At 47.6% G+C, this 13,018-nt stretch overlaps 1 protein-coding gene across 4 annotated transcripts; it reads left to right on the top strand.

Annotated features, from left to right (window-relative positions):
- Positions 1 to 957: 957 nt before the first annotated feature.
- Positions 958 to 12,541, top strand: EMP3 (epithelial membrane protein 3). Of its 4 annotated transcripts, none has more exons than XM_033169722.1 (5): positions 958 to 1,259; positions 6,917 to 7,009; positions 10,631 to 10,733; positions 10,839 to 10,979; positions 11,983 to 12,541. In XM_033169722.1, the coding sequence occupies exons 2-5, from the start codon at positions 6,932 to 6,934 to the stop codon at positions 12,150 to 12,152; spliced, it is 492 nt and encodes a 163-aa protein (XP_033025613.1). In that variant the 5' UTR covers positions 958 to 1,259; positions 6,917 to 6,931; the 3' UTR covers positions 12,153 to 12,541. The 4 variants fall into 4 exon arrangements, with proteins under 4 accessions (XP_033025613.1, XP_033025615.1, XP_033025612.1 ...); XM_033169724.1 differs by lacking the exon at positions 958 to 1,259 and adding an exon at positions 6,302 to 6,460; XM_033169721.1 differs by lacking the exon at positions 958 to 1,259 and adding an exon at positions 6,453 to 6,541.
- The last annotated feature ends 477 nt before the right edge of the window (positions 12,542 to 13,018 follow it).

Genomic DNA, 13,018 nt, shown 5'->3' with positions numbered 1-13,018 from the left:
CAGTCCCCTGCTTGTGGTCTTCCTAGGGGCATCTGATTGGCCACACTCAGAAATGGGATGCTGAACTAGATGGATATTTGACCTGACCCAATAGGACTCTTCTTATATGCTTTCCAGCTTTTCTTTACTATTCCAGTAAACATATTTTCCTTCCAAGGCTCCAAGGTTGAATATGACTGCAGTACTTCATTAAAGATTAAACGGAGACCAGGTTTTCCTCTCCCTCTACAAGTAGCATAGCAAAAGAAGGAAGATGGAGTTGTCTGTCCACAGTTACTACCGGTATGGTCAGTTATTATATACTTTTAAGCTTTGTACAGGAATGCCAGAGTGTACCTCTTTGCCTTTTGTGACTTTTTGGCCCCTCTTTACATTTCTGACCCCTCTGTGGGTGCTTCCAGACTGTCGCTAAAATGAAATTCAATCACAAATCAGCAAATTCAGGTTGTGTATGCTGAATGAGAGGTCTTGTGCAGCTTCTTTGAGTCCAATCACTCCCCCCCCCCACACACCTTTTCTTTCCAGTAAGGTGAAAGGGAAACGTACTGGAAAGTGTGGGATAACACTTGCTTTGGCACAATGGTCATCCAAGCTCTCCTCCATCTAACTTCCCTGCAAACAAATCGGGATGAATGTCCAAAAGCTGGTCTGGCAAGTCCACACAGAGGATAATTCTGAAGATAATTCATTTGAAGAAGTGGGCTCCAGTACAAGAAAGTGCATGTCACAATAAACTTGTTGTGTGGTGTGTGTGTGTGTTCAATAATAGGAAAAGACCCTTCCTCCTTTTCACCTGGCAGTGCTTCTGTGTCATGACAGGCAGATAAAGGTTCCCTCCACCCCCCACCCCCTTTCCGGACAAGAAAGTGAAATGGTGAAAAAAACTTAGTAGTTTCTTCCTTCCATGCAGTTGTTGAAGCACAGACCGAGCCCCTGTCAGCCAGGAAGAAAAACGGCAAAAGAGACACGACACAACTGGAGGAGGGGCGCTACAATTTTCAAGAAGTCGGGCCCCTCCCAAATGAGCCACCCTTCCCCAACTCCGTTCTTCGGTGCATCTGGCCAGCCACGCGCTCTCTGGTCCCACCCACGTGGACATTTGCCAAGGGCAGGGCTGGGTGAGCCTGGTGCGATGTGGATGAGCTAAACTGGGGATTTTTTTGATTTTTTTTTAGGAGGGGGTGAGGAGAGGAAACTTCAGGAGCAACAAGAGCAGCAGGAAGCTGCCTCCGTCCTAGACCCTCCATCAGCACCTCCAGGTACCTATCCAACGAGCCGGGGGGAAAGTTGGGTGCCAAAACTCCTGGGTTTTAGAGGGAGCATTTGGGAAACGAGACCTGGGGAGGGGGGGGGGGGTTAGAGCAGGGTGCTAGGTAGGATCCCATAATATTCTCGTTTGCGGGTGGGAAGAGAGACCGAGAGATCTTACCAGTTAGGCTCGGAAGAGCTGGCAGCCAATTTTTTTTTTGGAGGAAATAGAAAGGGATTTGAGAGAATTGGACGGGAGATGCATCAATTTGACGCCTGGGGCTGGGGCTGTGGGGGGAGGAGAAGCCTTAGCAAACCACTCCCCTCTGTCAGATTGCCAGCCCCTCCCTCTGCTCTAACCCTCTGGACCCCGCGTTCTCTCCCCAAAACCCTCTCTTTTTCACCCGCTCGTCGCTATGATGCATTTCCTTCCCCAAGAGAATTCAGGGCGCCTTCCTTCGGACAGACGACCCGATCGCTCCAAGCTCCCTTAGCAGCGGTTTTTATATGGAGTCCGATAAATACATTGCTTAGGCCGATACACGAAGGTCGTTGTAAAAGGCAAATTTTGCAAATGGAGGGTAGGCCCCCCCGCTAATAAAGCTCACCCGCTGCACCTCCTGAATCGTCCACGTTTTAGCCAACTCACGGCGTACCGTAAAAGGGTAGCTGCGAAACTTAAAACAAAAGCCAAGGGGGCGGTGTTCCCTCCCCCCCCCCCACTGAGACCCCTGCCTGCCTTGAATAACAAGGTGCTTGAGGTGTTGGAAATCAGGGAACCTCTCAGATCCCCAGATGCTGCCCCTTCTCCAAAGTAGTGGGTATTGCATTTTGGGATAATGTGATACCTTATGGGGGTGCGTGCTTCTTCCAAAATGGGGTTCCTAGCATCCTATATAGTTCAGTTATTTACCTAAGCTCAACATACTCTGCTACTACAGCTGACAAAACCCAGCCTATGTTTTTAAAGGGCCTTTTCATGTATGAGGTTTAAGATTAAACTGGATGGTTATAATGGAAAAGTAAATGCTGTTGCTGGTCTCTCTTCCAGTTTTTATTCCCCATTTGCAGTTTTCATATGCAGCAGAAATGTGATGCTGAAATGCCTTTAATTGTGTGAAAATTACCCCAGGCCTTAAATTGATGGAGATATTCATTCCTAAGGATATATCTAGGACAATTATTTTGTTTTTTTTTTGTATTTGTTTAAAGTATTTTGTATCTGTTTAAAAAGTAGACTAAGGCCGCAATCCTAATCAAGACTACTCAGGAGTAAGTCCTGCTGAATTCATTGGGACTTATTTCCAGGCAAGTGGGACTATGTTGCTGCAGTCCTGTGCACCTTTGGAAGCAAGTCTCACTCAACACTAACCCTGCTGAGTAAAGTTATGCAGGATTGTGCTATATTGCTACACTCCTAAACAAATTTTATTGGATTCAGTCCCATCAAACTCAGTGGCGCTTGCTTCTGAATGTGCACACTTAGGATTGTGTTATATTGTGCCCTCCCCATTTTGTGAATGCTAATACTTTTTTTTACACCCTTTATTTTGAGGGTGCTTGTGTATTGTTAACATTGTTTTTAGTATCCTCACAGAAAAATTAAGTTATTCTAAAGAGCTCTTCTGTGATCAAGCAGTTAGGTTGCCTATCCATGCATTCTGACCTCTCTGCCTAGGAGCCAGATGTTAATTGCCAGTGTCAGAAAATTTTAGTGACATACGTGTATGCGTGTTGGCAGTGCTCAAAGGAGGAGTGCCTTTTCAATCTGGAATGAGTCATTTGCAAATGTTATTCATAGGAAACAAAAAGCAGAAGAGAACATTTTTTCTTTTTTAAAAAAAAGCAACCCAAATATAAATTCTAGTCCATACAGCTTTTGTATTCGGTTTACAAATTAAGGGCATGCACACACAATTTAAAAAGTTGGGGGAAGCTAGCATAATTTTACAGTTTTGTAGAGGAAGTAGAATAGCGTGAAAACGTAGTCATGTGGTGCATGGTAAGATACCCAGATAACAGAGAAACAGATCAACCCAAGCAGATACCAAAAGTCCTGTCTCTCACAGCTAGCATACCTTCTCCACCAAATGAGCATGGCACTGCAAGTTGCTTTGAGTTTACATTTTAGTAAAAAAAGAAAAGAAAAAAAGCAACTAATAAGTGCAATACATAATAATAAATAATAACAGTAGCCACTTGCCCTTCTTTGTATTATCACCCTAAAATAACATGAAAAGGGGTTTTTCTGCCTCTTTTGTAAGGCAGGCACTGGATTCCTTATTTTTCAAAGCTAGGAATGGCCTTAAGTTGGCTGCTGTGGGAAAATTCAGAGGTATGCAGCAGAGGCGGAGGAAGGGGGGGTGATGGGAGCGCACCGCCCCCATTGGGGTGATCCCGGTGGGGTTCCATCGCAGCTGCCCTACCTCCCGCGCTGGGCGCCCTGCCCTAGCAGGTGGGGCGCTCCGCCCCCAGAATGCGTGCCACGCCCCCACGGACGGCGTGCCCTGCCCCCCAGTATGCGTGCCCCGCCCCCTTGGGCGGCATGCCCTGCCTCGCCTCCGCCTGCTCCCCGCCCCCGGTGTTGGAGAATGAAGCTCCGCCACTGGTATGCAGTGGCGTAGCTAGCTGCTCGGGTGCCTGGGGTGGCACACACCCCATTTGTGCTGTCAATTTAATGCAGTTTCATGCTACTTCAAAGAGTCATGGCTTCCCCTGAAGAATCCTGGGGACAGGAGCTTGTTAAGGGTGATGAGAGTTCTTAAAGGAAAGGGACTCCTGACCATTAGGTCAAGTCGTGAACGACTCTGGGGTTGTGGCGCTCATCTCGCTTTACTGGCCAAGGGAGCCAGCGTATAGCTTCCGGGTCATGTGGCCAGCATGACTAAGCTGCTTCTGGCGAACCAGAGCAGCACACGGAAATGCCGTTTACCTTCCCGCCGGAGCGGTCCCTATTTATCTACTTGCACTTTGACGTGCTTTCAAACTGCTAGGTGGGCAGGAGCTGGGACCAGGGGCGTTCTTAGCCCCTTGGCTGCCGGGGGCGGGAAGCCAAGAGGCACCCCTGAGGGCGGGGCATTGCGGTGCGTGCGTCATGACGTCATGACGCACGCGACGCCCCGCCCCTGGGGGTGCCGGGTGGCGGATTTGGGAGACTTCTGAAGCCGCTGCACGAAGGGGTGCTGAGCGGCGGATTTGGGAGTCTTTGCAGGTTGCAAAGACTCCTGAATCCGCCGCCCGGGCTCCCTTGGCGGAGCGCAAGTCGGGGCAGGGAGAAGGACGGGCCAGCGAGGAGGGGTGTTCTTCCTTGCTGGCCCGCCCCGCTCCATGCCCCGGCTCCGCAAGCCAGTCAGCAGCGGAGCTTGGCAAAGAGGCAAGGGGCGGGCCAGCGAGGAGGGGGTGGCACCCCACCTCGCTGGCCCGCCCCTTGTCTCCATGCCGAGCTCCGCCGCTGGAGAGGGGGGCTATTTTCGGCGCTGCCGGGGCAGAGCCACAGGGGCGGCCAGTGAGGGGGGTTGACACCCCTCCTCGCTGGCCGCCCCTGCGGCTCCACCTCGGCAGTGCCGAAAATAGCCTTAAAAGATTTTTAAAAAATTTAAAGCAAAAAAAAAGCCCAGGAGGCAGGACCGCCCCCCGATGTGTCACCCCCAGCAGGGGCGCTGCCCGGGGCCCCCCGCCCCTCCCTTGCTACGCCCCTGGCTGGGACCGAACAACGGGAGCTCACCCCCGTCACGGGGATTTGAACCGCCAACCTTCTGATCAGCAAGCCCTAGGCTCTGTGGTTTAACTCACAGCACCACCCGCATCCCATCTGAGAGTTCTTAGGAGATCCCTATTCCCCCCACAGAGCTACAATTCTCAGCATGGTTTAACAACCCAATGCCCTCTTCCCATGGAACTCTGGGAATTGTAGCTCTTCTAACAAGCACCCTTAACAAACTACAGTTCTTTTGGGTGACTTCTTGTGGGAAGCTGTGACTCTTTAAAGTGCTACTGCTTCAAATGAGAGCAGTGAAGTTTAACAAGGAATTAGGAGCTAGAATCTTTTAAGTTTTCTGAGATGGGATCTTTTTGGAGACAGATGAAAGACCAGAAGGCAGAATTTGTGGATCTGGAAGGAGAATGGGCTGGTCTTAATTTAAACCAGGATTCAGTCCAAACACTTGTTTTCAGTACCAGGCCACGATATAGGACTTCAATACTTTACAGTGCGGTGGGTGGGAGGGATGTGTGTGTCAGACTTGGAGGCCAAAGCTCACCTTCCAGACCTCTCTATCTGGCCCCTGTGACTTTACCTAGATCACACCCTCTCACTTTGCTTCACATCCCTCTTGAGAGTTTTTGCCTGGCTGAAATGTGTCATTGAGCTCTGATAATGCCTCCTGCTTGCCTAGGTGGAGGCTGGAGCAGGGTGTGAGAGTCAGTGTAGAAAGTAGCTTAATATACACATGTAAAATTTACATGAATTGCTCAGCCACTTTTGCTTCTGGTTCCACGTGGCACTGGCATGTGGTCCCCAGAAAGTTGCCCAGAAAAGAATGTGGCCTGGCGGCTGAGAAAGTTCTCCCATCCCGTTTTGTAGGTATTGACTGTTAAACCACTCTAGGGATTGTAGCTCTATGTGGGAAATATGGGTCTCCTAACAACTCTCAGCACCCTTAGCAATCTAAAGTCCCTGGGATTCTTTGGGGGAAGTCGTGACTGTTTAAAGTGGTATGATCCTGCCTTAAATGTTAATTTAAGAAATTAACTACTGAGAAAATGTAGTCAGAAACTATAGGTTTGTTGCTGCTGTTGGCTATTATTATTATTATTATTATTATTATTATTATTATTATTATTATTATTATTATTATATTTAAAAACTGACCTCATGTTTACAACTTCCTTTTGCCTTTCTTGCTGCTCTTCAATTTCTGATGTATACCATCAGGATTCCCTTGCTGCTATTTGAAAAGCAGGGCCCCTTGGTGGGACTGAAGGAGGCGGCAGCGACACAGCCAGGCTGTTGCTACCTCCACCCCTGGCGTGCCCAGGGCTCACATGACTCTGCAACATCTGGATCACATTAGGGCAAAGCCTAAAGCCACAGGAATGTGAGCTGGGTGGATGAGCCCAGCTCCTTGCTTCTCTGGGCTGGAGGGGGCTGGGAAATACGGCGTGTCCAAGGAGGGGCTCGGAGCTCTAGATATCCCCAGACAGACCCAATGAGGTGTGGGTAACAGCTAGACAGAAATGTACAATATGTGCTTAGAAGCTGGGGCTTGCGAGTCCTCTGGGAGTGATGCAGTGGGTGAGAATAGTGGGACTGAGCCTCAGGACTCCTCCTGGCTTCTCTAAGTGGGTTGTGGCAGGGGAGACAGGCTTGCTGCGAGTCAAAGACTTTGGGGGAATGGGATCTACTAGTTTGAGCAGGGGAGGGAGTTAGAATGGGAAACCAGGGGCCCTTACATTCCGGAGGAGGAACAGAGTGGTGTCTAGTTGCTCCGGCTGGAGCTGGAAAGATTTCTGAGTGAAGAAGGTGGGAGGTCTGGAGTTGGAAACTCTGTTAAGATTTAATCAGATTTTGGACACCCTCACCTATCCCTAATATTAAGTGCGGAAAACAGGTTGTTTTTTTCCCCTTTTGCAAGGGTTTCTTTAATGCTGCCCACCCTTCTCTCCCCAGCGTCCAGCTGCCAAGATGGGTTTCCTTCTCTTCGCAGTCACTGCCCTCCACGTCCTCATTCTCATCTTACTCTTCGTCGCCACGTTGGACAAGGTGAGAGAACGCAGAAGCTGTCGCTCCCGGTCCATCTTGTTTTCCTCCTCTGTTTTAGGTTTGTTCAGCTGGTAGCCTGTTGTGAGCCAGATCTGGCCCTCGGAAGCAACTTTTTATTGGCCCTGTGCCTCAGTGGGCATACCAATCCTTAGTCCAGGTGTGGTAAACAATTTCATTCACCCTGGAAGCAACCAATCTCCGTGTGCTTGTAATGTGATTGTTCTTGTGCGCTGCGTTTCCGGGGAGATCTTTCATAAAGCCCATACAGTACTGCTAGGTGGTGCTGAATTTATTATTACAGAGCCCACCATCTGTGAGGGACCCTGGAGCTGGTCTGGAGAATAGAGAAGCCCCGACTGAAAGTGTTGATGCCGGCTGGCTCTTCCTGCTCTGGATACCAAACCCTCCAAGGGCCCAGCCCAGCCCAGCCCTTAAACTTCTCCATAGTCCTCCCCTGCCCCACCCTCACAAAAAGGACAGTTTCTGAAGGTGCTAAGGGAAATTGTTGATTCACTGAAGCTCTCCAACTTATTACATAGTAGCATGTTTCAAGTACAGTACATGGAACCCATCAGAGGGTTGTAAGCCACCCAGAGTAGCTGTTGAAACCCAGCCAGTTGGGTGGGATATAAATAATAACCGTATCATCATCATCATCATCATCATATCGTCATCGGTTATCACTTCCCTCCTGAATGAGGCATTTAATCTTTGGGAACATAAAGTTAATTTATTGTGGAGGATAGCTTTCTTTAGAATGGGATTTCTGCCTTTGACATGGCATATAATAGGCTGCAATCCCAACCCCACTGACTTGAAGGCAGTGCTTTTTTTCTGGGGGACACAGGGGCATGCATACCCCTAAACATTTTGTGAATCTAAGTTTAGCCTCATTGAGTGGCAGTACTTCAATATGAGTAGGAAAATGAGAGTACCCCTAAACATTTTTTTAAAGCACTGCTTGCAGGTATGCCTCACTGAATATAATAGGATTTACTTTTGAGTAGACATGGCTAGGACTGTGCTGGTAGGTGAGAAATTGGAGCCAATTTTCTTTAGTACTTTTTGTGCTTTGCCTCCTTTATTTTGATCTCAATATTGATTTTTATTTTTATTTTTGGGTCTGTACTGCTTTATTCTGCTCCCTGGGGACAAAAAAAGGAAAGGAAAGAAGAGTCCTAATTTTATTTTGGTGTGTCTTAATTTGGCAGCTGTAGCCTTGGAATCCTTTTGACGCTTCTACTCCTGACTCAGGGTGTTTCGTTAACTTTTAAAACTGATAATTGCGCTAGAGCCTGCATCTTCAGCCAGTGTTGGGGGTGGATATACAATTTATTCATCAACCGTGTCTGTGTGTACTTCATTGTCTTCGTTAAGCCCTGACATGCATTTCCCTGAGATGACAGCGTATTGAAAATGAAAATGGAATGGCACACCCATTAACATAAGTTATGGGCTGTACTGTAAGCGTGGATGTTTCTTCTGCCTTGCACAGATTATTTACATTTGTCATTATTTTTTCATTTGTGGAAATACTTCATATTTGATAGAATACAAGATTCTCCTTACCAAAAAAAAAGGAATAATTAAAACTCAGACCCTGTGTAGCTGAATCCCCAGATTTTTATGGTGTATCTGGGGGTGAAACAACACATTATGAGGCTACCTTTGCATTTGCTTCATTATTGGAGTCAGGGGTTTTTCCAAGGGAGAATCTGTAGGTTTCCCATTTCCCAATCTGTCAACTCTCCCCTGCAGCCCTTTGGCTGCCCCTACCCCACTCCCTTGACTTAGAAAATAAGGTCCTGCTAGGGTGGGAAAGAGAACCAAAGATAAATTATGGAGGAGAGTCAGTGAATGAGAGAACAGTTAAAAATGCTTCCCCTCCCACTCACTCATTTTCCTTGCCCCACTTCTACATTACTTTTAAATAGAAAGCATGGGTTTGCAATCATACATGCATACATACAGTACATAATCATTCATTCATTCATTCATTTATTATATACACAGTGAAGCTTAATTAGGATGTCTCAGGCAAGCCACCATCTCTCAAACTTGGTTCCCAGTCAGCAGTAGGGGGATAATAATGCACAGTAAAGAAGGGCGGTACCATTAGCCCTGGGAATTTAGGCACAGTGAGTTACTGACCCCATATATACAGTGAAGCCTGCAGCCTCTCCACTCCTGCTCTTCCTTGGACTGGGGCACACCCTGCTGCAGGCCTGCATTAGGAGCCCTGCCAGTGAGTTGTCCAGGAAACTGTTTAATAAACCACATACCTTTCCAATACCTATGTTCTCAAGGCTCAACAAGCAACGCAAGCCCCCGGTTATTCACGATGGTGTAGTACAGTGGAACCTCGTGTTACGTACTGTCCTCCTTGCAAACGCTTCAGGTTACGAGCTCCGCTCAGGGACGTCTTAGCCATTGAGGCTACTGGCGCCAGGCGCCACGGCCTGAGGAGGGCGCCTGCACCCTCCAGCCCCGCTGGCAGTGCCACTCTCACCCACCTCTTCTCGGGCTGCGGACATGGGGAGGCCGCCAGCAAGCCTCCCATTGGCGCTGCAGCCAGGGCTCCCTGGATGGCAGCGCCGCACCGCCGCTTTGGCCAAGCAGGTGGAGGCAGAGGTCGAGCACAGCTGGCAGCGATCCCACCCGCCCCTCCGCGCCCTCCGGCTGCCCGCCACGCCTGGCCTTGTCCAGCGGAGCGCGAGTTCGGTGTCCGGAGAGATGCCGGAGGGATCTTCGCGCCAGGGCACCGGATTTACTTAAGACGGCCCTGGCTCCGCTAACCCGGAAGTAGATGCTCCCAGTTGTGAACTTTGCCCCGAGGTGCGAGCAGAAGTCACACTCTGGCAGGGTGGCAGCAGCAGGAGGCACCATTAGCTAAAGTGCACCTCATGTTACGAGCGGTTTCGGCTTAAGAACGGACCTCCGGAACGAATTAAGTTTGTAACCAGAGGTACCACTGTATCGCGGTGAAGATACGTATCAAAAAGTCTCCAGTTCTGCTCCCACCTCTGCCGTGCTCATTAAGATGAGTTTAAACCACCACTCTCTTCCACACTCCCTAGCTTTGACTCCTTCCCACAACTACAAATTTGGACTAATAGTACTGACTTACCTTACAAGGTTGTAGCCCTTTACTGGAATAAAACTCCCAGCATCCCTGACTATCAGCAGGGCAGGGGCTGATGGGACTTGGAGTCCAACAACATGTGGATGGCCACAGGTCAGCCACCTCTGCTGTAAAGATTGCAAACAACAGTGTCTATGAAGTGCTATAAACATAGTGCTATATCAGCCCCGTGTGTTTACTATTAATTGGTGCACCCATGAAAATGTACTATATGATTGAAACAAACACATGTTTGGAAACACACATTTATACATATACACTTGAGAGCCATGATTAATGCTAGTTCCCACTTATGTGGTCCCAAACGTATGTTTGTTGCTATGTTAGGTGTGGAAAGGCCTTGAGAAAACCATTACCTTGGTGCTTATCACTTTCAAGTTTGCTCTCAAAAGTAAACTTCCTTTGAACTTTTAAAACTAGTCTTCCAAGCATGTCCTTGGAGGCCTGCTTCTAAAATCTCCATTGTAATTCTCTTCCAGTCTTGGTGGGTCCTGCCCGACAAGGAAACCGTGAACATCTGGTATGAGTGCATATTTGATAACCACACCGACACCTGGCCCTGCAAATCAGTCTCTGAAAGTGGTGAGTACCGCAAAGGCTATTGTACATCATATTAACTGCTGCTTCTCTACTGCATGTATACAGTCTCCTCCTCTCACCACCCCCACACTTATCTTTCCCCCACAGCATGGCTTCAGGCAGTCCAAGCCTTCATGGTTTTAAGTCTTCTCTTCTCCAGCTTAGCCTTCATTATCTTCATGTGCCAACTCTACACCATGAAGCGGGGAAGCCTGTTCTACGCCACTGGGATCTTCCAGATACTTACATGTAAGTATGGTGTGGTAATTTGCTGTTTAGAGACCAGCTTTATTACCTATATACTCGAGTATAAGCCTACCCGAATATAAGCCAAGGAACCTGATTTTACCACAGAAACTGGGAAAACTCATTGACTCAATTATAAGCTGACAGCGGCTAAGGCGGAGGAGAAAGGTGCAGCCCGAAAGCAGCCCTTTCAGGCTGCTCATTCCTCCTCCACTGACAGCGGCAAAGGTGGTGGAGGAGGAAAGAGCAGCCCGATAGGGCTGCTTTCAGGCTGCTCGTTCCTCCTCCTCCGCCAACAACAGCCTTTGCCGGGGACCCTCACTCGAGTATAAGCCACGGGGGGCTTTTTCAGCATAAAAATGTGCTGAAAAAGTAGGCTTATACTCGAGTATATAGGGTAGCTAGTGGCGAGCAGTCAATCTCACAGGGAGAGACGCAGCATAGGAGCCAGAAAGGAAGTAATACTTCGGATGGGGAGAAGTATGAGTGCAGCCCGGGGTAAAGCAGTGTGATGGAGGGGGGGCATGTATATGTGTTGGAGTTGCTCTTGTGAGGAAGTGGTGAGGATATGTAGGAGCAAGAGCCATGCAGATATACCATAAGACCCAGCAACACCAAATTGCTAAGTATACCACTTTTGGGGTAATTCTACTGGATAAATCTGAAATATGTTATACTTCTCTTCTCTTTGATGTTATCATAAAATATGCTGAGATGCAGAGTGCAGATTCCAATATGGATGCCGATGAGATTTCTGCCCTGGGATCTAAATGTCACGTTGTAAAGGGATCGTACATTTAAAGCGCAAGGCTTTAATCTATGGTTCGCATCTCAAAGAGCTACAATTCCCAGCACCCTTAACTACAGATCTCAGGATTCTTGGGGGGGGGGGGAGCAAGCCAGGAGCTTTAAATACCTGGTGAGGATGTGAGCATTGAATGCAGCTTTAGGCAGTAAGATGTAGCCAGGGATCCAGTGCTAATTGTCTGCTTGGATGTGTTTCCAGCTATCTCCGTGTTCACAGCTGCCGTGATCTACACCACCCACGTGGAACAGTTCCAGAAAGGCCGACCAACGGGTGGGTCTTTTGGTTACTGTTTTGTGCTGGCGTGGCTGTCCTTTCCTTTGGCTCTTATCAGTGGAATCATTTACATCCACCTTCGGAAAAAGGAGTGACCATCAACTGGATGATCTCTCCCATTTGCCTTGGAAGGAGCCCTGTTCTCCTCTGAATTTAGCTATGTATTAACTCTCTGCAGTTTTCAAAGGCAGTTATGGTACAAAATCCTATGCGATACATGGATTGGTCCACTGGGGTTCTGCATTGTGAGTGTATCACCCCTTGTTTGCATGTTATCAGGTACTTCCACATAATACAGCAAGTTAAAGGGGTGTCATCTTGCAATTGGCATTTCCTAGGGCTCTTCTATTTTTCAGATTTGGCAAAAATGGAAATACACATTAAAACTCAAACTTGCAAACATTTCTAGCATTCTTTTTTTCTTTTAATCCCCATTTTTAAAAATGGAGGATTGATTATGTTTCTTGTGGGTTGTTTTTTTTAATAAAAAAAATCAGTGTTCTTTCCACATTTGCAGCTTAGAAGCTAAAATAAATTCATTGGACCCTAATAAATTCATTGAAAGAACTGAAACCACAAAAATTGTAGAGAGTAGGACTTAATCACGTTGTCCATGCAGAACTCTTTGTCATGAATTAAAAAATCTGCAACTCTCTCTTGTTTCTTAACTGCTGGGACATTATGCACAGAGCCTGAAAATAGCAGAGCTTGAAATTAGTCATTGAGATTACCACGAAAAATGAATTTCATCTTCTGAATTTCAACCATGAAACATAAGGGCATTTTTGCATGTGATGTTACACGCACTTTAAATCATGTATTTTTAGGTTTTCACCTAAGACGTTTTAAGCGGCAGCCTAAAAATGCGAGGTGTGATTTGGACAAAACCATTTGCTAATACTTGCAAAATACCTGCCCACTGTTCAGGGAGTCACAAATTATTATAACTCCCTCTTGAGTC

This window comes from Lacerta agilis, chromosome 14, assembly GCF_009819535.1.
Source record: "Lacerta agilis isolate rLacAgi1 chromosome 14, rLacAgi1.pri, whole genome shotgun sequence".
In the NCBI taxonomy this organism is placed as follows: Eukaryota; Metazoa; Chordata; class Lepidosauria; order Squamata; family Lacertidae; genus Lacerta; species Lacerta agilis.
The sequence above is the reverse complement of the archived record's forward strand: the minus strand, read 5'-3'. Positions and strand labels throughout refer to the sequence as shown.